At 40.0% G+C, this 24,222-nt stretch overlaps 2 protein-coding genes and 1 long non-coding RNA gene across 4 annotated transcripts; all 3 read right to left on the bottom strand.

Moving 5' to 3' along the window:
• Nucleotides 1–869: 869 nt before the first annotated feature.
• Nucleotides 870–8,849, bottom strand: LOC311043828 (uncharacterized protein). 2 transcript variants are annotated; one of them, XR_014600651.1, is made up of 13 exons: nucleotides 8,663–8,849; nucleotides 7,955–8,038; nucleotides 7,668–7,802; nucleotides 6,898–7,098; nucleotides 6,642–6,761; nucleotides 6,068–6,190; nucleotides 5,043–5,141; nucleotides 4,529–4,660; nucleotides 4,130–4,249; nucleotides 3,173–3,286; nucleotides 2,416–3,060; nucleotides 2,040–2,154; nucleotides 870–1,766 (listed from the first exon to the last, which is right to left on the bottom strand). XR_014600651.1 is itself a non-coding variant. In XM_084055200.1 (12 exons), exons 1-12 carry the CDS (start codon nucleotides 8,825–8,827, stop codon nucleotides 2,095–2,097), a joined length of 1,998 nt encoding a protein of 665 aa, XP_083911326.1. In that variant the 5' UTR covers nucleotides 8,828–8,849; the 3' UTR covers nucleotides 1,952–2,094. The 2 variants fall into 2 exon arrangements, 1 of the variants encoding a protein (XP_083911326.1); XM_084055200.1 differs by lacking the exon at nucleotides 870–1,766 and having other exon boundaries at nucleotides 1,952–2,154.
• Nucleotides 8,850–12,308: 3,459 nt separating this feature from the next.
• On the bottom strand, nucleotides 12,309–13,663 carry LOC311044370. The gene is made up of 4 exons (XR_014600680.1): nucleotides 13,578–13,663; nucleotides 13,248–13,278; nucleotides 12,802–12,996; nucleotides 12,309–12,396 (listed from the first exon to the last, which is right to left on the bottom strand). It is a non-coding gene; the product is annotated as an uncharacterized lncRNA (long non-coding RNA).
• An 8,977-nt stretch (nucleotides 13,664–22,640) lies between these two features.
• LOC311043829 (uncharacterized protein) lies at nucleotides 22,641–24,222 on the bottom strand. The gene is made up of 2 exons (XM_084055201.1): nucleotides 23,875–24,222; nucleotides 22,641–23,448 (listed from the first exon to the last, which is right to left on the bottom strand). Exons 1-2 carry the CDS (start codon nucleotides 24,199–24,201, stop codon nucleotides 22,750–22,752), a joined length of 1,026 nt encoding a protein of 341 aa, XP_083911327.1. The 5' UTR covers nucleotides 24,202–24,222; the 3' UTR covers nucleotides 22,641–22,749.

A 24,222-nucleotide genomic window follows, 5' to 3' on the forward strand; every position in this document is an offset into this window, starting at 1 on the left:
CAACACCAGAGGGAGCTCCACTGATCTTGTTCAACCCAGATTCAGCACAAAATCACATGGGGTTAAATTTGTTCTACGGTTATGCCACCAAAATATGCAATGCCCTACCAACAGCCATCAAAAGGTGTGACTCCCTAGTCCTAGCCTCCTTCAAAATTGCCATAAAAGAGCACACGTTTTCTAAGCTTGACACCTCTCTCCTGATTGGATACAATTGGTGTCCCCACCTGGAAATGCATTTTCTAAAAAAGAGCTGGAGAGACTGACATGGCACCGGCTTCGAATGCTATCAATGCATTGAATGGGAGATTATCACGTTTTATCAGACCATTGAATGGGCGAGTAGGTGAGGAGTAGGCGATACACGGACCTACCCGCGATTTGTCAGACCATTCATTGGGCGTAATCAGGAGCTACTGACCTACTTTGGAGGCGGAGCAGTCCCCACAACAATATTTACGATTCTGTGCCTATTGGTACATCACTCCAACGGCGCTGAGTAGGCTCAGGCGAGCGTCGCACCGCTCCGGACGGCAACTCGGTCGCTTTAGCTCCCTCGGTGGTCCGTCGCGGGGCTCCAGCTCGCCTGAGACTGCGCGCCTCCGTCATGGTCTGAAACCAAAACAACCAAAACCAAAACCGAAACTGAACTATTTAAGTCATCTCCGTTGGTAGGTCAGTATGTCTTGATAACACCCAATGACTGGTCTGATAAATCGCGGGTAGGTAAGTAGGTCGCCTACTTCGCCCATTCAATGGTCTAATAAAAGGTGATAATGTCCCATTCAATGCATTGATAGCATCCGAATCAGGTGGACATGGAGACTCTTGTTAGAAGCCTGGAATCCAGACTGATTCGCTACGTTCGTCTTTTTCTCAACAAAAAAAAACGCTGATCGTAGCAATCAGTCTGGATTCCGGGCTAAGCATATAGAGCTATTTAACACTTATTTGAACAACAAAAGAAACGTTCATGTAAAATATTCAGTATGAGTAGTGATATGGTGAATAATAGTGTGTTGCCCTGATTGGGTCTCGTGTATTAACAATTTCCATTATGGCAGGGCAAAAGGTGCCTTTATCCATTGAGTGGACCATCTTACCTTTTCTATACCTTATTCTATGTTGAGTGGACCCTCTAAATCAGTGGTCTTCAAAGTAGGGTCCGGGGACCCCAAGAGGTACTGGAGGGGTTCCCCAGCTAAATGATTGATAGTTAGGAACCAAATCGACCCTTACTGGTCCAACCAAATGGAAGGGTCCATTTGGTTCCATTTGTTGTGGGGGTCCGTGGCATAATGCATACCAAACTGGGTGTCATTGAAATTAAAAAGACTGAGAACCACTGCTCTAAATATTTAATTATAATCAATTCTATTAGACAAATTAGTCCTAATATCTGCCAGAGGAGAGGAACACTGCAGAGCAGGACACAGCTGTGGAATTTGTTATGCGCCAAAGTAGATCACACTGCGCAAAGTGCGCATCGCACATCTTATTTTATTTATTTAAGAAATGTGGCACAAAAAATTAAGTACAAAGCATCTCAATGAATAAACAAGACATCTCTTTTCTTTTTTTTTTTACACAAACACAAAAAAGAAATCCCACAACCACAACCCCAATGTTGACATTGTCAATTCACATTTTTCCCACCTTGGGTGTAGCTGTCGCTGTCAACCTCCACAGTTGGTCACACATCTGAATTGTTCCAATATTTAAAATTAGTTGGTCTCGTGGGCGGCGATGAAGCATTATATTTAGTACTGTCTAACCAGAAACATAGATTCTGTTAAATGTAAAATACTGTGTACATCATTGTTAGTCAATGACAGGATCATCCTGACAGTGTACCCCCCACACACACACACACACACGCACACGCACACGCACACGCACACACACACACACACACACACACACACACACACACACACACACACACACCCTTAACCCCTATATACTTCATCATACTGTAGATTGTCTGTTTTTGCTCTTTTTGAAAAATTGATGAAAGATGTAAGAAATAATGTACATACGTTCTACAACAATCTCTTTCAAATCAGCTGAGGTTTTAGAGCTACAGTAAGCCGGTTATGGGAGCTTAGTCACTTCACTCTGCGTGTCGCCTGCACCTAGCTGACTCGCATCATGCTGCAATATGGACAACAGAGAGAGAGAGGGAGAGAGAGAGAAACAGGAGGTCAGTACTTTCAAGTTTTGAGAAAACAGCTTTGATAAAAAAAACGATTTGAGCTAAATAGCCTTTTGAGTTAGCATGGTTGGAAATAGAACCTCATAACCCATTTATAAGTCCTGTTCTTCAACTCTGTTTATGGGTAAATATCCATACTTGATTTACTTAATAACTGGTTCATAAATTACCAATTGCAAATTTAATTTGGGAAAACATACCTGACGTTCATTAGTGGACCCAGGATGAGGATCCATCGATCCTTCAGCGGTTGTGCTGTCGGCAGCCTCAGAAAGTTTCGATATCCCCTGGAGGAAACTGCTGTCAAAGTCTTGTTCAATGGATTTGAGTTTGCTCAGGGTTGCAGTCAGGGACACGCAAACTCCTAGTCTGGACATCATATTTACACATCTCTTTTCGGCTCCTCCGTGCCATAGGATCATGGAGTTACGGAACATGGGTGCACACATGTGGTCACAACGTGCCTTTAGAAGATTGGCCCCAGCCATTGCCATAGAACGTCTCTTAGATTGATTTGAGGAGCTATTGCTTGTCGCTTCCAAAAAACTAAGGAAGGTTGGTGCTGTAGCCTTCCACTCATTTATCAAATTCACCCATTTGAAGGCTTTTAACGCAGCTGGGCTGGTCTTGCGCATAATAGAGTTGAATTTAAAAGAAGAAAGGTTGTTGCACTCCTTGTTCACAAGCTTCATGACTTCTTTAACTACAACTTCACGCATGCCAGGGATTTCCATGAGATTTCTTGGTATTGCTTTGAAGCGGCCCTGAGACAAACTCCTAGCAACAGCCTCCCATTTTCCTTTGAGTATTCTCGACTTTTGTGAGGTGCCATATTCCACAACGACCTATAGTGAAACAACAGGTAAAAAAGACAAGATTACATCATTTTTACCGTGCAATTACAGCAGATGAAGTGCTCTAAATACTGATTCTGTTTTTTGGGTTTCACATACTCACCCTTGTAGACCTTTTAGGCCTAGTCCTCAGCTCTGCTGGAGGAGGAATCACAGACGTTGTCAAGTCTGTCCGAGATGCTTCTGCGGTCTTGACAGCGAGTCTGTCAACTATATGCTGCAAAGTAGAAAGGGGGGAAAGTAGACAGTTTCTAATCTGACACACAATTACAACTTTACAATATGCCTCTTGGAGTAATAATCAAGTAATCAGTTGAGAGAGAGAGAGGAGTTGGGTTTCCATCAACCAGTTTTTATACCTTTTGATTTGCGCATAAAAAAAACCTGAATGGAAACGCAGGAAATACGGTGGGGGGACATAAATCTTGAAATGACTATAGACTGTTTTTATGCTTGATTGAGGTTGAAAAAGAGGTAATGTGCCAAACGTTAGATGGAAACACCATTGCTGAATAAGTTCTGACTTAGCAAGCATTTAACTCACATCTATTAACTATCAATTTTGCACACCTAAAGTAGAAACCATGTAGTTTAATACCTTCTCACAACCCCACAACACCTTTCCAAATGCACGTTGGCCTACATTGTCACTGTAGCCCTACCATAGAATAAATTCAGTTGTTAAAATAAATGATGAATGCCACTGTTTGTAGACACATTATGTCTTTCAAATAGAATCCTAATAAGAGTAAGATCATCTTACCATAATATTCACAGTTAATGCTACTCCAAATCAAACATGTCTGTAATTTAAAGTCGTTCATTTCACAGCCTCTACTCAACCAAGTGTGCAACCAATCGGTGACAAGGCAGGCCGTCTAAAATATATCTTTAGTACCAAATGATGATGATTGATGATGATGATAATAATAATTATCTAGAGACCTTATATTAATTAATAAGAACCCTAGCTAGAGAGAGACAGAGAGAGACAGACAGACAGACAGAGAGACAGACAGACAGATTTACTAGTAAAGAAGAGTAAGAAATGTAACCTAACCTTAACTATCAAAGGTGAAAGGACAACCGGAACTGATGTCATTGGTGGTGCTTTAAGGGTGGAGGCAGGGTTAGGGACATCAGTCCGCGTGTCTCTTGAACTTAGTGAGCTAACAGCACACTGCAAAGTGGATGAGAGGGACGGAGCGAGAGAAAAGCAATGTTTATTGTACAATACATGATCAATAAAAAACTATTGTAGTTAGTAGTGATTGAAACATACTCATATCATTTATCCATGGATTATTACAGTACATTGTAATGTCATGCTAGTCATGCGATGACAGCTGAATTGACCATGCAGGATTAATAAAAAGTCTACCTACAGTATGTCACTCATGTTTTCAGTCCTTCCTTTTATTATTTCATGTCACTTAACCTGGGATCCATTGGAACTAACCTTAACTGTCTCAGATGAAAAGGCAACAGGAACTGATGTCTTTTTTGGCCCTTGAACTCTTGGCTCTGCTGACGATGTCAAGGCAGTCTTAGGGACTTCAGGCTGAGTCTCTCTTGCACCAAGCATATAACGCTGCAATGTGGACAGGAGACAGGGTCAGGGGCACTTGGATAAAAGATCAAATAACACCATACATTTTCATTTTGATATTGTTTTTCTCAATTAATTTCTCCCAAAAAAATAACTGTGCCATCAAAACAGTTGAAACATACATCTAAAACTTAATATTGAAGAAATATGAATAGGCATAGCAGCTTTTCATTGTCGTCACACAAACTAAAGAACCAAATGCACATTTGCACTTCAACTAAAAATCTTAAAGTTCTGGTTTGGAGCATTGAGCTAAGTTTGATAAATGTGCCACATCAACTTAGATAGAGAAATCTTGACACGGTCGTTTAGATCACATTCAGTCACATCAAGACCTGACTCACTGACCAGATGACAAACTAACCTTGACTTTTCCTGAGGAGAAAAGGCAAAACACAGGGGTTGAAGTCACTATGGGTGGTCTTAGGGATGTTTCTGTAGATCCATCTGACCAAGTACCTCGCTAGAAGTGTAAGGTGTTCAGCAAAAAGGGAGAGAGTGTGACCCATTAACAAATATAAAACATGTGTCAAACAGACATCATCTGGTCAACCAACAATCAAGCATGCAAAAAACTAAGGAAGGGTTGGTGCTGTATCCTTCCACACCTGTATCAAATTCACACATTTGAAGGTTTTTATTGCAGTTGGGCTGACGTGGCGCATAATAGAATTGAAATTCAAAGCGGTAAGGTTGCTGCACTCCTTATTCACAAGCTCCATGACTTCTTTAACTACAAATCCATGCATGCCAGGGACTGCCATGGTATTTCTTGGTATTGCTTTGAAGTGGACATCAGACTAACTCTTAGCAACAGTTTCCCATTTTTCTTTGAGTGTTCTCGTCTTTATGGAGCTACATTTCACAGTGATCTATATTAAAATCATACAGTGTAACTTTTTCAATTAAACAAAATATATTTTTCATATAATCTTTCACTGTCATATTTTTCACAATAACCACAAGAATGTGCTTTTTTCTTCGTTGTCGTTTTTATTTTATTTATTTTCCTAAATTTAAAGTAGCCAATTATTTTGACCCCCTTTTTCTCCCCAATTTAATCGTTATATGCCAATTGATTCCAAAGCCAAAATGACAAAATGACGTAGGCACCGGAAATGTATTCATTTATGCATTTTTTGTTGTGTTCCAAAATATGATCAGACGCTAGGACCCTGCAGCATTCCTTTTGAAACGATACAGTAGACTCCGAATAGACTAAATGCTGTAATGACCAGGACTTCGCCAGAGGCATCGCCAAAAAGACTTCTTAAAATGAATGTACAGGTCAAAGACGTAACAAGATTACCAAATATTTTGCTACAATTAAAAAAACAGAATTTGACTGTAATTAGTCAGTCTGTTGTTTGGGTATAATCACATACTTACGCTTTCAGGAGCGATCAGAGGTAGTTGACTCATGGAGGATGTTGACACGTCTGACCAAGATGTAGTTACTGTAGTCGCAGTCATGGTGACAGTACTAGTGAAAGCAAGTCCGTCAACTGCATGCTGCAAAGTGGAAAGGGAGAAAAATACTCTGACACAACAATCACAACTTTTGGAGAAATAATCAAGTAACCTGATCACTTGTGTGTGTGTGTGTGTGTGTGTGTGTGTGTGTGTGTGTGTGTGTGTGTGTGTGTGTGTGTGTGTGTGTGTGTGTGTGTGTGTGTGTGTGTGTGTCTGTCTGTCTGTCTGTCTGTCTGTCTGTCTGTCTGTCTGTCTGTCTGTCTGTCTGTCTGTCTGTCTGTCTGTCTGTCTGTCTGTCTGTCTGTCTGTCTGTCTGTGTGTGTGTCTGTGTGTGTGTGTGTGTGTGTGTGTGTGTGTGTGTGTGTGTGTGTGTGTGTGTGTGTGTGTGTGTGTGTGAGTGAGTGAGTGAGTGAGTGAGTGAGTGAGTGAGTGAGTGAGTGAGTGAGAATTTTACTAGTAACTAAATTATGAGTTGTGAATTGAACCCAACCTTAACTGTCCCAAGTGAAAAGGCAACAGGGACTGATGTCTTTGGTGGTGCTTTAGACGTCAAGGAAGGTTTAGGGACATCAGTCTGTGTGTCTCTTGCACTTAGCCGGCCAATAGCACACTACAATGAAGACGAGAGGAGAGGGAAGGATTATTACCCATGAATTATTACATTGTAATAATGTCACTCATCTTTTCAATCCTCCCTTTTATTATTCCATGTCACTCAACCTTGGATCTACTTAATCTAAACTAACCTTAACTGTCTGAGGTGAAAAGGTAACAGGAACTGATGTCTTTTTCAATGCTGGTAATGCTGAGGTTGCTGACGATGTCACGGCAGGCTTTGGGACTTCAGTCTGCGTAATGGCGGATGTCACTGGTGGTGGTTTAAGAGTGGAGGCAGGTTTAGGGACATCAGTCTGTGTGTTTTTTGCACTTAACCAGCTAACAGCAGACTGCAATGTAGACGAGAGGGGAGGGAGGTAAGAGGGAAAGAGAGAAGCCATGTTTATCGGACTAATAAATAATACATTACAAATAGTAATGAGCGATTGAAACATACTCATGTCATATACCCATGGATGTATTACATTGTAATAATGCCATATCACTCATCTTTTCTGTCCTACCTTTTATTATGTCACTTTACTTAACCTTGGAATCACTTAATCTAAACCAGTGGTTCTCAAACGTTTTCATGTCAAGGACCCCCAAATTGACACTTATTAGCCCGTGGACCCCCATTTGAAAAGATATGCCCCAGGGACTCCCCATAAGAGAAGATGTTTACGGCTCTAGCAGTGATTCTCAACCATTTTAATTTCAAGGACCCCCAGTTTGACATGCATTAGGCTACGGACCCCCATTTAATGGCATTTCTATCTCTGGGACCCCAATTCATATTGTAAAATCGATGTTAATTTAACTCTGAGAGCCATCAATTAGCTGGGGACCCCCTGGAACCCCCTCAAGTACCCCTGGGGGTCCCCTGACCTCACTTTGAGAACCAATGATCTAAACTAACCTTAACTGTCTGAGGTGAAAAGGCAACAGGAACTGATGTCTTTTTTGACGCTGGAAGTGCAGAGGTTGCTGAAGATGTCACGGCAGGCGTTGGGGCTTCAGTCTGTCTTGCACCAAGCAGACTCTCATCACACTGCTGTGTGGACAGGACAGGAGACTGGGTCAGGGGCACACACTTGGGCAAAATGATTAAATAACTCCATTTAATTTTGTTTCTCAATTAACTTGATATTTTCTAAACTACTAATCGTGGTATCAAAACAGTTGAAACATAGCCAGACAACTAACCTCGACTTTAACAGTCACAGGGGGTGGTTCTGTGGATGTTCCTGTGGATGTTCTTGTGTAGGCATGATCTGAAAACGTACCAGGCTAAACAAAAAAAAGAAGATATGTATGAAGACCTAACGCATAAACAAACAAATAAATCATGTGTCAAGCAGACAGTGGTGGAAAGTAACTAAGTACATGTACTCAGGTACAAATTTGAGGAATCTTTACTTTACCGGAGTATTTCCATTTTTTCTATGATTTTACTTCTATTCCCCTACATTTCAGAGGCAAATATTGTACTTTTACTCCACTACAATTATTTGAAAACTTGTGTTACTAATTACTTTGTAGATTTGTATTGTTACAAAACATACATGACCCACTTCAGCCCTATTTAAACTTTGATCTCATTGCGACGCCTTGTGAGCTTGTAGATCTGCTATTTTCAAAAGGTTTTTAATTGTATACATATGATACCTTGTGAAATGGGATATTCTGCAGATGTCCACTTTTGGTACTTTAAGTACATTTTGATACCAATACCTTTGTACTTTCACTCAAGTAAATGATGTATTTCTACATTGCAGATACTTTTACTCAAGTAAAAACGTGAGTACTTTTTCCACCACTGCAAAGAGACATCATCTGGCCAAAGAACAGTACACCATGTCTCCAACGACAAAGCTCAGTAACTAACCCATTATACGGTAGTTATGAACTAACCTCCACATCTGTTTCCTCCTCAATTTCAATTAACTGTGGAGGTGGAGGAACAACACGTTTTGAACAAGGTTCCTCCTCGACCTCCTCTTTCACACATGATCGTTTCCGTCTCTCAGTGTTCTCCATGGTGTTTTCTTTCACGGGTTTGGTCGTCGCATCTTCCATGTTGGTTTTAACAAACCGTACACTCGCCTGCCTCGGTGATGTTTTCCGGAAGGAATACATTTTCGTGAACACCCTTCCGGTCTGAAGACAGCTTCCTGTTCTCAAGCTTTACTCAGTGTTGCCATGTCCGCTTATTATAAGCGACTTTGGGCTTGTTTTTGTGTGTAGTCAAAAACAAACAGGCAGTGTTGCCATGTCCACTTATTATAAGCGACTTTGGGCTTGTTTTTGTGTGTAGTTGCAGCCTTATTTGGGCTTGTTTCCTACTGTTGTGTACAAACTAGCTCCGACGGAACCTCTCCCTCCGCTGTATAGCTCCGAGATGAGGTTCCTCGTTAGTTACTGCCGTCTGTTTTCGAAATGGTCGCACGTCGTCCACTTTACATGTTTCTTACCCCTTTCTGCACATCGTATCCAAAAAGTAAAGCATTTCCGCCACTCTCTCAGATGTTTGAAGTTTTAACGCGCCATAAAAGCCATCCAACGGGTTGAAGAAAGTATTTAATTTGCCTCGGTTTTCATCCGGTTACATGGTTTTTAAGACATTGCGCAAGAGTTGCGCCCGTAGAGATAACATTACTGTTTACCCTACTGGTCAAATGTTGAATTGCATCTTCTAATGCAAAATATTATGGAACCGGATGAAAACCGAGGCAAATTAAATACTTTCTTCAACCCGTTGGATAGCTTTTATGGCGCGTTAAAACTTCAAACATCTGAGAGAGTGGCGGAAATGCTTTACTTTTTGGATACGATGTGCAGAAAGGGGTAAGAAACATGTAAAGTGGACGACGTGCGACCATTTCGAAAACAGACGGCAGTAACTAACGAGGGACCTCATCTCGGAGCTATACAGCGTACAGCGGAGGGAGAGGTTCCGTAGGGGCTATGTACAAACCAGTGGTTCTTAAACATTTTCATGTCAAGGACCCCCAGATTAATGTATTTGTCCACAGAAACCCCCCATCTGAAAATATTTCAAAATTCTTAAAATGTCTTAAAATGTTTAAAAAATGATCCAAAATTCCCTCTTCTTGTGAGCTTGTAGGTCGGCTATTGTAGTCATCATCTGGTGACCAACAGAAGTACTACACAATATATGTCACCATTTGATCACTAATGCTACTCTAGTAATACCTAAACCTTCGAATATTAAATAATCTCACATGCTAATTTATTTTACATAGTCTACTAAATAGTATGTTAGTTTGGCATTTCGGACTCAATTATCAGATTTTGGAAGAGTCCAGCTTGAGAGAGACTGTGGGAAGTCCAGCCCAATTACCTTCAGAACTTAGAGGGGTAAATGTTCCTCTCCAACTTTCCTCTCATTGTTCCGGATTATACTATATTATACTATAGAGATGTGTACCGATTCATGTGATGGGGCGGCAGTGGCTCAGGGGTAGAGTGGCCGGTATAGAGCGGCCTGATGTAAGCCGTGAGGTTTCCAGTTCGATCCCGGGCTCCCCCAGAGTTAGTATCGAAGTGTCCTTGAGCAAGACACTGAACCCCTAATTGCTCCATGGTTTCCTCTGCCATCGGTGTATGAATGAATGTGTGTGTGAATGGGTGAATGTAAACAATCTATGTAAAGCGCTTTGCCATGTCCGCTGATTATAAATGCACTCCTGGTGGCACTATTACATGTGAAAAATCTGGAGCTGAGGTTCTGCTCTGGCATCCAGGGAGTGTGTACGCAAAGTTTCGCTGCGACCAAGCCAACGGTGCCGGAGATTAGCTGGTCACACACACGCACACACAAAGACGGAAGGACAGGGTGCAAAACATAGTCTCTGCCATGCCTTCAGCCTGGCTGTCCAACAGCACCTCAGTAGACTTGTTTTCTCCCAGTGAGTTCCTGGTCTGACAGAAATACAGTCCAGTGTGGGAGAACCAGCACCTGTCCTGACCCTACCTGGACCAGGGAGCTGGATGTTTTTAACACTAGAGGTTCGGGCAGCTAGGCGGCCCTCACACCTACGTCGCACCACCGATCTGACTGATATGCCCATATGGAGATCTCTGTATCTGTCAGTCCTTGTCCCTTTTATGCCCATATATGGAGATCTCTGTATTTGTTAGTCTTTGTCTCTTTTAGGGGGTGGGGAAACCAAAGAACTCACCATCAGAACAGAAGTCACCAGTTTATTTAGTTATTACATAATTTGACTTTTTCCTGATTCTTCATAAATATTAAAGAATATTTTTTCGTACAAGCTCTCATTTTAGTTTTCAGGAAAAGGAAGAAAAATTTAGATACAAAGAAAGAACAAGGAAAACGGGTCTGAATATTTAACTATTCATGATATGAGTAGAGTGAAATATACATATACACGCATGTTAGACATTCCAGATATACATGTATATTTACATACATCTATACAATAAAGAAAAGAAAATACTCAGTTTTTTTTAAAGAATAAAACATTTCAGAGCAGACATGGTTGAAGCCAGTTCACTCACAGGGTGAGAGGGATTCCCTTTCTCTGGTCAATAAATCCATGTTTTTGGTTATCATCCCCTGTCGTCTTTCTACAGTAAATTACATCCTAAAAACATCAGCCCCTGCTTATAAATACAATGCAAGTTTACAAAAAATATTCTAGATTTAGTAATGTAAAAGCTATATACTGTATAGTCATTGTATTTATCATAATGATAGCATAATAGTAATTTGGTGTCAATTCAGGGGTTGGACCCTCCGAAGTACGGATTTGAGGTGCGAGGACGTCACAGGTGTGCCCTCTGCATTGGGAAGAGGGAATTGTCTCACAACTTTTAATTACACCCTCCTTTTTCATATGCAAGCAGAATATTGATAGACACATAAAAGAATTAGGTTCAGCATCACATAATCTGAGTTGCTTTCTTGCGCTTAGGTATTGGGTGTAACTGAGAAAGAATAAGGAAGATTAATACAATAGAGGTTTCCAAAACCTCAAACTGTATTTCATCTAAACACATGCAGCTTTTTCTTTATACCTTCGGTTTTACTTTACTTTTCTCTGCTTAGCCTTTTTGTTTTATCTACAGTGGAATAGAGTGCAGAGTTGTCTTCCTTCACAGTTGAATAGATCACAGAGATGTCTTCCTTTCCTGGTTCACCAGACCTGGGAAAACCAATGAATGTCCTTTCAAATTAGAGAAGAACTATACATGCATGCAACCTGTTCCCCTATGACCATAACACCTCCGCAGTAGCACAGGAAACATATTTCTGTAAAGCAGAAGTTCTGGATATAGTCTTATTTTAAAATATGATTATTTAAAATATTGGAAATACAGCTCCCTTGTGTGCATATTTCTCATCTGAATTGATTGTTTTCAATGCAAAGTTGAGCAGATTTGTCATCACAATCAAATAAATAGGTGTTTTTGACAGGTGTGAGTGAAACCTGTGTGACTGTTTTCTGCAAGGTTCTGTCCCTTACACTTTTATTGTGCAAAATGTCATGGAGGACTGGAGGAACTTACAGTGTGTTTTGCAGGGCGGTGTTGTTGTGATCTGCATGGGCGCTGGTCCTTGGTTTGAATGTCACTGAACTATATTGAACATCTTCCTCTTGCTGAGCAATACAACATACAAAGAAAGGACAAAGGTGTAATCAGTAATGTAATTAAATGGAATGCTGAAACTCAAAAATCTTCTAAGATTACTTTTGGATTACTTACTAAGAGAAGAGAAGAGAAGAGAAGAGAAGAGAAGGAAGAGAAGAGAAGAGAAGAGAAGAGAAGAGAAGAGAAGAGAAGAGAAGAGAAGAGAAGAGAAGAGAAGAGAAGAGAAGAGAAGAGAAGAGAAGAGAAGAGAAGAACTGTTGAGTAAGAAGAGGGTGGTGTATTATAAAGTTCCCTTGCCCTTTCTCATGCTGTGTGAGAACAGTGCAGAAAGGCACAAGTTTTCTTTTGACAAATGGATTCAAGTGTGCACTGTGTATGTAAAGCAAAGACCATGTGATATTTGGACAATGTACCTGTCCAAGGTGGTCTGAACCAGCCTGACTGGATGACGGAAACGTCAATATGGAGAAAAGAGGGATTTCCTCTGAAGGAGGAAGAGGAGAGGAGGGAGAGTGGTGCTGGACGGTGGAGTAGACCGTATTGTGCTGAAAGGTGGGAGAATGTGAAGGGTCTGAGCCTCTCCCACCTACCACAGGGTTAGGTGCAGGCTGGTGTGGTACACAACAGGAAGTAAAACATTAGAGCAACATCTTCAGTGAAAGAACAGATGACTATGTGGTTTCAGTGATAGCTGAGACTTAATATGTCTCCAGAACATACAGAATACAAATTGGCCTATTTATTTTTGCTAAATCCTTGTTGGCAAGTTTCCATTTCATAATTATATTTATATGTAGAGGAGATCATATATAATATTATAACTCCAGTAAAAACAAGCAAAACCTCAAAAAAGCTATACCGTGTATTTATCTGCATCAGTCTTTTTCTTCCTGTAAAAAAAGATATAACTTATTATTTATATAATTTAGTGCCCAATGAAATGTCATTTGTCTTAATCTGACAAGGAATCTGAAAATGATTGTTATTAAAGTGGATGTAACATTCACCATCACAGTATGAACAGTTCTTTTAAAAATGACCATACAAACTTGAAACCCTCAACACCACAGTAGTGAGCCAGTATATTAAGACATGCACATGCACATGCACATGCACATGCACATGCACATGCACATGCACATGCACATGCACATGCACATGCACATGCACATGCACGCACACTTCTTACCTGACGCAGAAAACAATGACAGAAACCAAAAGTATCACAAACACTGAAGCTCCAACACCACATGAGAGCACAACAATGATGTTGCCTTTGGAGAAAGAAAAAAATAAGGGGAAAAGTTAAAATGTGCCGCTCGCTCTGATGCCTTTTTCCACAGTACTTAATGAAGCTGGAAATGATTACCAAGACAATGCTCTGATTATGTTATCAGAGAATGTTGAAATAAAACTCAGCTCAAAGATTTTTGTTATCATGAGAATACTGTAAATCCTACTGCAGGATAATTGTGGGATGTATTTAAAATGATTAATAAATAAATAATGTCTACATTATCCTTAGCAATTGTTTAGAATAAGTTAACGCACCACTGTTACCCATCACCGGAAAATATTTAAATAAGTATGTTCTAATACCTCAAGAGACAGAATTAAAGTAGGCTACTGTATGGACAAAATAATAAACAGATGGTCTTCTAGACTGCAAGTTCAGGTAAGGTCTAGTATCTGGAATACAATACAGTACATTACAATGGAAAGCAAATTACAGACTGATTATGAGGAGTTTTGCCAAAATGTTTCCAGACTCTCACTCTTTATGTCAATCTGCAGCTGCACCTCAGTAGAGTTGTTTCCTCCCAGTGAGTTCCTGGTCTGACAGAAGTACAGTCCAGTGTGGGAGGACTGCAGAGAGGTCAGAATCAGCACCTGTTCTGACCCTACCTGGACCAGGGAGCTGGAACCAGGAGGCCCATTCCTCTTGTACCAGGTGTAGTTGTGTACTGGTGGGTTAGCATCACTGCTGCAGGTCAAGTTCACACTGCTGCCCTCTGCCAGACTGTCTGATGGACTGACCTCCACCAACACACTCACTGGCGCATCTTGATATTCACATCAAAATGACAAACAACATTTAATCATAAACTAGATGGTATTTCAAAGTATACAATATATTCACATTAGACTATGAGTGATGGATTAAATGGCAAACATTTTGTTATTTAACTTACAGAGGACATTAATGAAATGAGGTTGTGACATTTGGGATCCATGTTTGTTTGTCACCTGACAGGTGTAGTTGCCAGAATCTGTAGAAGTCACATTCTCCTTTACCAGGAGAGCACCAGTGGAGATAGAGCTGTTTCCTTTGTCTCTGAACCAGATGTAACTGTCTACTGGTGGATTCACATCACTGCTGCAGGTCAGTGACACTTTGCTGCCCTCAATAACTTTGCCTGGTGGATCCATTGATACTGAGGGTATTTCTGGAGGGTCTATGGAGGAATAAATATTTAAACATGTACAGTCAAATACAATTATTTGCTGAATATATGTAATGAACAGGGAACCGTAATTTTCATTAGGGTTGGAAAATAGTAATGATTTATGCTTATGAATAATGTGGTGCCCCCCCCCCCACCTCGAAACACACACACACGCACGCACGCACGCACGCACGCACGCACGCACGCGCGCGCGCACACACACACACACACACACACACACACACACACACACACACACACACACACACACACACACACACACACACACACACACACACACACACACACTAAAGTCATCAATATAATTTGATCTAAATCTAAATTAAAAACTCACAGTGAACATCAAGAGTGAGGTCAGGTGAATTGACTGTGGTAATTGTGTTCTTTGCCTGACAGTAGTATCTTCCACTGTCACTGGGTTGGATGTTAGAGATGATCTTTATGTTCCCCTGTGACGCTACAGTGTCTTTGATAATGATGTAGCTCTGGATTGGTGGATTTGAACCACTGCTACTGCAGGTGAAAGTGACTGAGCTTCCTTTGACAACATCTCCAGGTGGACTTATTGACAAAACAACATTATTGGGACCATCTGTTGGAGAAACATTTATGTCACTTTTAAAGCTTTGAATATCTGGTGTTTTCTCTAACATTATACCAACTTTTGTTTAAGTAGTTCAAACTCCTTTGGACAACACTGGACACAAAAAAACATTGTATGTTTACTGTATAGGGAACTTGAACCATACTCACATTGGACATCAAGCCATACTGGAGCAGACCAGGCTCTGTTGATGTAATTCTCAGCCAGACATTTGTACTGCCCTCGGTGGAGTTTCTGGATGTTAGAGATTGTGTGCCTCTGTGCTGATGTCACAAACTCATCACCTCTGTACAGATCGTATTTTTGTGGTTTTACTTGGGGGTTGGCATCACTATTGCAGGTGAATTTGACTGAACCTCCTTCAAGAACATATGATGCACTGATTGACAAAATAACATTCTTGGGACCATCTGTTGGAGAAACATTTATGTCTCTTTTAAACTCTGACTATGTGGTGTTTTCTCAAACATTATACCAACTTTTGTTTAGTAGTTGAAACTCCTTTGGACAGCACTGGACACAAAGTAATACATTTCATGCATTCTTCAAAATTCTATGTTTACTATAGCAAACCTGAACCATACTCACATTGGACTTCAAGCCATTCTGGAGCAGACATGGCTCTGTTGATGTAATTCTCAGCCAGACATTTGTACTGCCCTCGGTGGAGTTTCTGGATGTTAGAGATTGTGTGCCTCTGTGCTGATGTCACAAACTCATCACCTCTGTACAGATGGTATTGTTGTGCTTTTACTTGGGGGTTGGCATCACTATTGCACGTGAATGTGACTGAACCTCCTTCAAGAACATTTGATGGACTGATTGACAAAATCATATTCTTGGGACCATCTGTTGGAGGAAACATAATTTGTGATGTTAGAATGCAAACTGATGGAAAAAGCTCTGTGTAATATTCAAGAGTATTGTTTAAGCACAAGGCTACGAGTTGACCCTGACCACATTGATGAGAATAAACACGGGTTGTTGTAAAGATCCAAGACAACCTCTAAACACCAGACCCTACTGTTATGTTTAAAAGCTTTAAAGCACTTGAGAATTAACCAATGATCAATTTCAGACACTAATGACATAATATTCTGCATTTAAAATTATACATATAAATGTATGATTCTTCTATGAAGAAGAAACATGAGCTGTCGTATTAATGGAAATCACACGAGATTGAAACAGAGAGAAGAATATGCAGACAAAAGAGAAATAAATGATCTAATTTGAACTCACACTCCACATTCAACATCACTGGTTCAGACTTCCATGTCTCTTGCCCTTCAATAGCACACTGGTAACTCCCAGTATCCTCTATTTTGGCATGGAAGTCTAAGTTGGCAACTCGTTGGTCATTTTTAAACCAGACAATTTTGGGATTTGGTTTACAAGTTGTTTTACAGTTGAGCATATACCATCCTCCCTCTTTCACAGTGGGATTGGTTACGTGTGCAGACAGTTCTGATCAGAAGAATAAACACAAGATGCATGTCACTTGGCGAGAAAAGATTGTCCTTGAAAAGTTTAAAAGAAAGTACTTGTTTACCTGTTACAGACAAAGATACTGGTTCTTCACTTTTCCACTGATCATTGGTTGTAACAAACCTGAAGAAGTAACCTCTCTCATCACTCTTTTCTATGTTATTGATCCTCAGAGTACAGTCATGGTCGTTATTACCAATATATTGACTTCGGCTTTGATATGAAGAGTATTCAGAGAGAGGAGTTTCCTCCGAGGAGATAAACCAGAACGCTTTGGTGACAGTTTGATCCCCTGGGTAGTCATATGAACAACCAATATCTACTGATGACCCTCTCATGACACATGGAGATGGATTGGTGAAGGTCACTTTCCACTCACCACCACAAACATCTGTTAAAGAAAAGAAAAATCTGTCAACATGATGAATCTTAAGATTAATATTTTTACCAGCTCGCTAGGGCATGGCTTAAAACAACGCTAAAAAAGCCCAGGCCGCAATCTGGTGCCCAAAGAAATGAACTACAGATTTGAAAATTGAAACATACAAATTCCTTAATAACAATGAAATTCACTGTCTCTGAAACAGTGTTCAAAGGAGTTGCATAAGTATATTTAATACTGTAGTTTTTATTGTTTAGCTTGCCGCAAGCTGGTATAAATTAGGCTATGACAGTTGTTTTCTTGTTTATCATCCTATTTATCAAGTTGATTGTGATAACATAGTATGTTAAATAGTTGGAAGTAGATATTTTTATAGAATAGAAGATATTTTCCCCCTTCATATTCACCTCTATCATTTTAGATTCATCCATACATTAGCCTTTTAACACAATATTTTACTTGTGCACACATTGTGAATCTGAAAACAATTTCAAACTGTCCTTACGAGGTACCAAGATCAGAATGTTCAGGATCACACTGATTGTCATTAGACGCCACATGGTGTCCTGAGGTGACTGGTAAGCTGACCCGAGCATCAAGCAACTGCAATGAAATACACACTTCAGAACCAAAACATTTACTATTCTGTATGTGCAATATACAATATCAAATCTACAGTATATCATGTGGTTTCATCAAATGTTTGCATGCATTGTATGGACCATTTCTTCAATTGATTGTATCAGTATAAGATACAATCCTGTCAGTGAATAAATACATTATCATAGCTATTAAGTTATAGGGAGGGAATCCAGTCATACTCACTTGTCTCCAGAGCTTGTCTGTCCAGTATGTCTAAATTGACAGTCAGTTAAACATACTGATAAGAACCAAAACTAAAAAGGGAAGTCAAGGTGAAGAACCACTAGAATGTGTTTCCTCTCTTCCTCCCTTTGCATATTACTTGTAGTCATTAGTACAGAATGTCTTAACTACTGTGGACGTTTAGTTCACTGTTTTCTGTCTTAATAGTGTGTCAAAGAAAGCATGCTGTACAACTGTATACAAGATTATGTATACATTTTATAGTTCCTTTATATTCTTGATTGACAAACTAAATGACTAATTAGTGACATATCGTGCACACAGGGCCATTTAAACAGCCTTCTTTGACTTTATGATTGTAGGCTTGTTCCAGCTGGCAAACGTTGTCATTCATCCAGCAGAGATGATAAAGCTGTGGTTAGACAGCCAATGTTATCTGAAGGATAAACTGTAGTTTGTTTTAAAAAAACTCACAAATCTTGAAGGAGATTGATAGATTTGAGTTGGTCCATGCACACCCAAATCAGAACAATGTAATAAGCTAGTCAAGATATTTAAAGTCAACTGGTTTTGAAGGGAATCCTGCCCCATTTTGCAACGCCTTGTCATGCAATAAACGCAGCAAGACCGGGCAAGCTGATAATGCACTGAAAAGTGCAGCTAAAGTGTCAAAGAGTTAAGTATAACTCCTCAATGTTGCCATCTGGGGTCTCCCTCTTGGACTTGTGTACATGGTCCCTAAATCCCTATGGCCTGGAGTAGGCTGGGAGGGACACTATAAGCCTTTAGTATCTTTAAGGGTCGGATTCATTTGTGCACTAGAATTAAATCAACATTGAGGATTACTGCAGCTGAATAAAACATCCACTACCTAATAATTTCAAGTGTCTCAGGAATTTTAATGCACAAGGGCACACGTGGGTCCAGAGACTGGGTTCTTAACATAGACTGTATAAAAGAGACGGTTCTTAAACCATAACTAGTCAGTCATACATACTGTAGCAGATTTTATATGGAGTTATACATACTGTATACATATAATTCTAATTAGTTCTCAAAAGGGTTATTTGGAGCATATGTTTATATAAAATGATGGTAAATTATTTCTATTACTGTAACTTAGAATAAAACATTTCAGAGGAGACATGGTTGAAGCCCATAGCAACAGGGTGAGAGGAATTATAAATCCATGTTTTTTTCATGGTGGTCTTTCTACACAGTTCTAAAAACATCAGACCCCCCCAAAAAAGTACCCTGTTTATAAATACAATGCATGTTTACAAAAATATTCTAGATTTAGTCATGTAAAAGCTATATACTGTATAGTCATTGTACAATAATAATAATAATACTTTTAACTTAGGCCTACACCCTGATAGACATGTATTTTATGAAATTCTGCCTCTTAAACTCTAGATGGCTAGATAGAAGAATTAGGTTCATCATCACATAATCTTAGTTGCTTTCTTGCGTTGAGGTATTGGGTGTAACTGAGAAAGAACAAAAAAAGGTGCTCCTCGGAGCACAGGTCTCCACCAAGTCAGGTAGGTTGTAACAAAAAAAAAGGCATGGGTTTCATAGGCTAGGTAGGTTACAGGTACACGGATTGTTGTGGGGCCAGCAATGTTGATGGAATATGAAGAATCGGACAGATCTATCTTGATCAAATGATATAATGTGGACCAATTTGTGTGATGTCTGGACAAAATCTGTAGGGGTAATATAAAAACAAGAAATGACTAAAGTCATAATTTAGCCGCGAGCGGCAGGCTTTTTTTGCCCCAATCTGCCGTTGAGAAATTGAAATTTAAAAAAAAAATGAAAAAAAAAACCTTTTTGAAAAAACATAAAAAAAAAAAAAAAACTTAAAAAAAAAAATATATGTCCTTTTGAATATGATTTGACATTCATATTATTAGCAGCTGTATTGTGTGTGTGTCCCCCCCAACTACTCAAGTTAAAGTATCAATACTGCAATGTAGAAGAACTCTGCCAAAAAATGGCATACCTCAATATGACATTTTGCGGCTATATTATGACTTTGTCATGTCTTGTTTTTGTATAGTGCTGTAACATGTTATGGCCTAATCACTGTCATTCAAGCATAAATGTCTTAACATTAAAATAAAAATAAGTAACCGGTATAGGACTAGGCTACCTATTGTGGTACAAAACAAGTCCTTCTGCAGTGTTTATGATTGTGCAGAATTCAAGAAGCTTTATTTGTTACTGACTCATAAAGATACAAGCAGCGAAATGTTGTTGGAACTTGTACCACAGATGGTTCTACATATAATTGATATAATGAAGAAAAGAAAATATTAAGCAAGAAAATAAAATGGACAATAATAACTAAATAAAAATAGCCTACAGATATATACAGTTTTAGGAATACTCTGGGACTTGTCTTAGACAGGCATGTCATCAGTGGTGTAAAGTAACTACTCAAGTACTGTTATTTAAGTACAATTTTGAGGTATTTTTCACTTTACTGTGGTATTTCCAGTTTTCAGTACTTGTACTTCTACTCCACTACATCTCAGAGGCAAATATTGTACTTTTGCTCCACTACAATTATTTGAAAACTTGAGTTACTAGTTACTTTGCAGATATAAATTATTACATTATAAAACATACATTAACCACTTTAGCCCTATTTTATACCAAGGCTATTTGAAAATAGCTGATCTACAAGCTCACAAAGTGTCGCATCGCGACACGTTGTGAGCTTGTAGATCTGCTATTTTCAAACATTTGTGTACTTTTACTTTTGGTACTTTAAATACATTTGGATACCAACACTTTTGTACTTTTACTCATGTAAATTTTGAATTGCAGACTTTTACTTGTAACAGAGTACTTCTACATTGCAGTATTAATACTTTTACTCGATTTGAGTACTTCCACTGCTCCTCAGAGTTAAATCAACACTGAAGCCCTGCGGCTGTTGTAAGTCACAGATGATTAGAAGATTCTCCGCTGGCCGACTTTTTATGACTTAATGACTTTATGACTCTCAGCCTCTCACTCTGTCCTCTCACTATTACGGTTAGCATAGCATGTTGCTAACACATCAACAAAGCAACCACAAACTTTTCGCTGGAGCTGGTGTGTGTGTGTGAGAGAGAGAGAGAGAGAGAGAGAGAGAGAGAGAGAGAGAGAAAGAGAGCGTGCGCGCGCGTGTGTGTGTGTGTGTGTGTGTGTGTGTGTGTGTGTGTGTGTGTGTGTGTGAGAGAGAGAGAGAGAGAGGGACTTGGGAGAGGGACAGATGGAGACGGAGGGGGGGGGGGGGTGCTGCGAGGGGAGGCGGGTGCTGTGAATGACGGCCGTCCATTGGCCGTCCATGGGCCGTCCATGGGCTTTAAAGTAGTGTCTCCCCATTGGCTGTAAAGTAGTGAAGGACAGCCAGGACAGCCAATAGACAAATAGGTGTCCCGAAAACATGTCGAAAACATGTCGTGTCGCGAGTGACGATGTCTGAGGCTGTCTGTAGAGCCGCAGCGCTTTCAGCTCGCGGCTAAAAATGTGTTATGCAAAAACTGGCCTCCTAGTGGCGTTACAATAGGGCGATGTCAAAAGGGTGTCATTTGATCCTCAACGTAGTGCGAATAAGAGTGTTCAGGTGTTAAGCTGTGTGCCCTTCTACAATGCATGCAAACATCCAAACAGAGTGCCCATACCCTAGGTGGGGTTGGCGAAAGGGCCTACTCTGTGTGAAGTTTGCATGTTCTTTTGCAAATTGTGGGATAAAAATTAAGAAAAAACAAACAAACATCCAAACAGACAACTTTCTTTTGACCAGTCCAGAATAGTGCATTTTTTGTCCTCCTCCAAATGTTTCTAAAAAGGCGCAGCATTCACCAGACTTACCATATATAGGCTACATATCTAACTTATCAAATTTTCTTTGTTTGTCTTTCCATACAGTATAACCATATGGTGATTTTCTCTAGCTGCTATGGGGTGTAGCAAAAGTACATCAGTAAATAAAGTTAAGTCAAGTAATAAAATAAAGTACTGTACATTCAACAGTCCCAGTGCAGCTCTGCTACAACTAGAAAAGGGTGGCTGTATCCTTCAAGTACAGTTGACAATTAAAATATAAATAAAGTGAAGTAATAAAATAAAGCACTGTACATCCAACAGTCCCAGTGCAGCTCTGCTACAACTAGAAAAAAAGTGGCTGTGTAACTTTCAAGTACAGGAAAATGTAAATTATAAGCCATTGGCAAGCCAAAAATGACTCCTTCAGAGTGACCCAGGTTCTTGACCAACAGGTTTTCATGCAACGACTACAGCATACAGATGCAAAACAGCTTCTCTCAATTTACAAATGAAACAAATGTTTTTATTTTTACAGCCAGACAGGGTAATAATGCCTCGTTTCAGTCATTTGTTATTCAAACACAGCAAGTCAGGTAGGCACAGGTAGGGAGGCTGTTTGTAAATGTTGAGCAGCCAACAGCCTGAACTACTATGTGGAGATGACCACATTACCAATCTACAAGAATCAACACAAAAAAACAAGCGAAAATAGCAGATCTACAAGCTCACACATCGTTGCGTTTTGACACATTGTGCGCTTGTAGATCGGCTATTTTCGCTTGTTTTCTGTGCATGTGGCACAGTACCATTTCTCGCCTTTTTTTGGAACATGACTCAAAAGACAACTGACGTGGAACCACTTGATTGCACATCTTAGTGTGTCACAGCGCACCATGGTGCCGTCTTCACGCCCTCTGCATATGCAATATAGTTTTGCAGTCTGTACAGTCTTGCTGTTTTGTGCCCTTTGCGTAGGCCTACTGTTTAGGGACTTGTTTGTTTTGTTTTTAGTCTTTAGGGACTTTGGCACTACACAGGGTTTAACAGGGTCTACATAAAGATGGCAGTATTCCGGAAATGTAGACAAACAAATGGATTTCCTCTCCAGCATGATCGGGAGTAAATCTGTGTCTGCAGCTGAGATAGGTTCTATGGGGAGCAAATTTAAAAGGAAACCACGAGTACGTTTCCCTAGTTCCCTCTCACCACTGGCGGCCTCGTCGAACATCTTCTTCTCAGTGACTGTCTCCTTGTGCCACATCTTCTTCTCAGTCTTCTTGTGCCGTAGCCTCACAACGCATTCAATCTTGAAGAGGAGAGCTGCTACATGTGAACAACAGCTTTCTCCTGGACCAGCCACACATGTGCAGTGTGCACTGATCACACTGCCATCGTCTTGGAGGATCACCCATGGCTCAAGCGGCTTCGCCTTTAAGCCAACACTTTCAGAGTGTTTAACCTGATATATCTATATATACAAAAATAGCATGCATATGAGTTTAAAACTAATGCAAACAGAATATTCACACATATGGTACAGAAATGGCTACAGAAAGTAGTCAAAACAGTCCAGAAATGACATCAATTGTTGTGTTTAAGTTCAAGTATGAACAAACATACATGATAACTTACATGACTATAGCAATAAAGTATGAACTTACATACATAATAACTTCATGTCTATAACAATAAAGTAAGGACAAGTTTAGATTACTATAACAATAAAGTATGAAATTACAGGACTATAAGAATAACTAACTAATAATAATTTCAGAGAGGTGTGTGTGTGTGTGTGTGTGTGTGTGTGTGTGTGTGTGTGTGTGTGTGTGTGTGTGTGTGTGTGTGTGTGTGTGTGTGTGTGTGCGTGCGCGTGCGTGCGTGTGTGTTTACCTACCATTGCACGAATGACGGTTCTCTTGTTTACACTGTGACTCTGCAGTGTGTGCACCCACCCAGATGTAAAATAAACGTGGGCCGGGAGAGATGTTTCGCTATGGAAGCTATTAAATGTATAAAAGCCTGTTCCTTCAATAAGGTACTGCATCAGGTGTAGTCGTGTAAGTGGTGGAAGCAGTTCGAAATCATCTTCTATCCACTCTGTGTGTTCATACGGGTCCAGACCGTCAATGTCCGCGATTTTGCTGAGGTAACGCTGTCTTTCCTCATCGCTCAGCTTGTCCTTGTTGTATGGCATGTTGAGCGCGAGGTTCTTTCTATCCATTCCGGTCACTATGTGGTCGGC

Source organism: Gymnoscopelus microlampas (assembly GCF_963454915.1).
Source record: "Gymnoscopelus microlampas genome assembly, chromosome: 4".
Classification (NCBI taxonomy): domain Eukaryota; kingdom Metazoa; phylum Chordata; class Actinopteri; order Myctophiformes; family Myctophidae; genus Gymnoscopelus; species Gymnoscopelus microlampas.

What these genes read in the sequence shown, in the direction of transcription:
- LOC311043828 (XM_084055200.1), bottom strand. Translation starts at nt 8,827, where the DNA reads ATGGAAGATGCGACGACCAAACCCGTGAAAGAAAACACCATGGAGAAC. An exon ending in AGGAGGAAACAGATGTGGAG is followed by an intron (nt 8,039 to 8,662) that starts GTTAGTTCATAA and finishes TTTTTTGTTTAG; the next exon opens with CCTGGTACGTTTTCAGATCA. An exon ending in GGCCTAAAAGGTCTACAAGG is followed by an intron (nt 3,061 to 3,172) that starts GTGAGTATGTGA and finishes GTTTCACTATAG; the next exon opens with GTCGTTGTGGAATATGGCAC.
- LOC311043829 (XM_084055201.1), bottom strand. Translation starts at nt 24,201, where the DNA reads ATGGATAGAAAGAACCTCGCGCTCAACATGCCATACAACAAGGACAAG. An exon ending in GAACCGTCATTCGTGCAATG is followed by an intron (nt 23,449 to 23,874) that starts GTAGGTAAACAC and finishes TTGTATATATAG; the next exon opens with ATATATCAGGTTAAACACTC.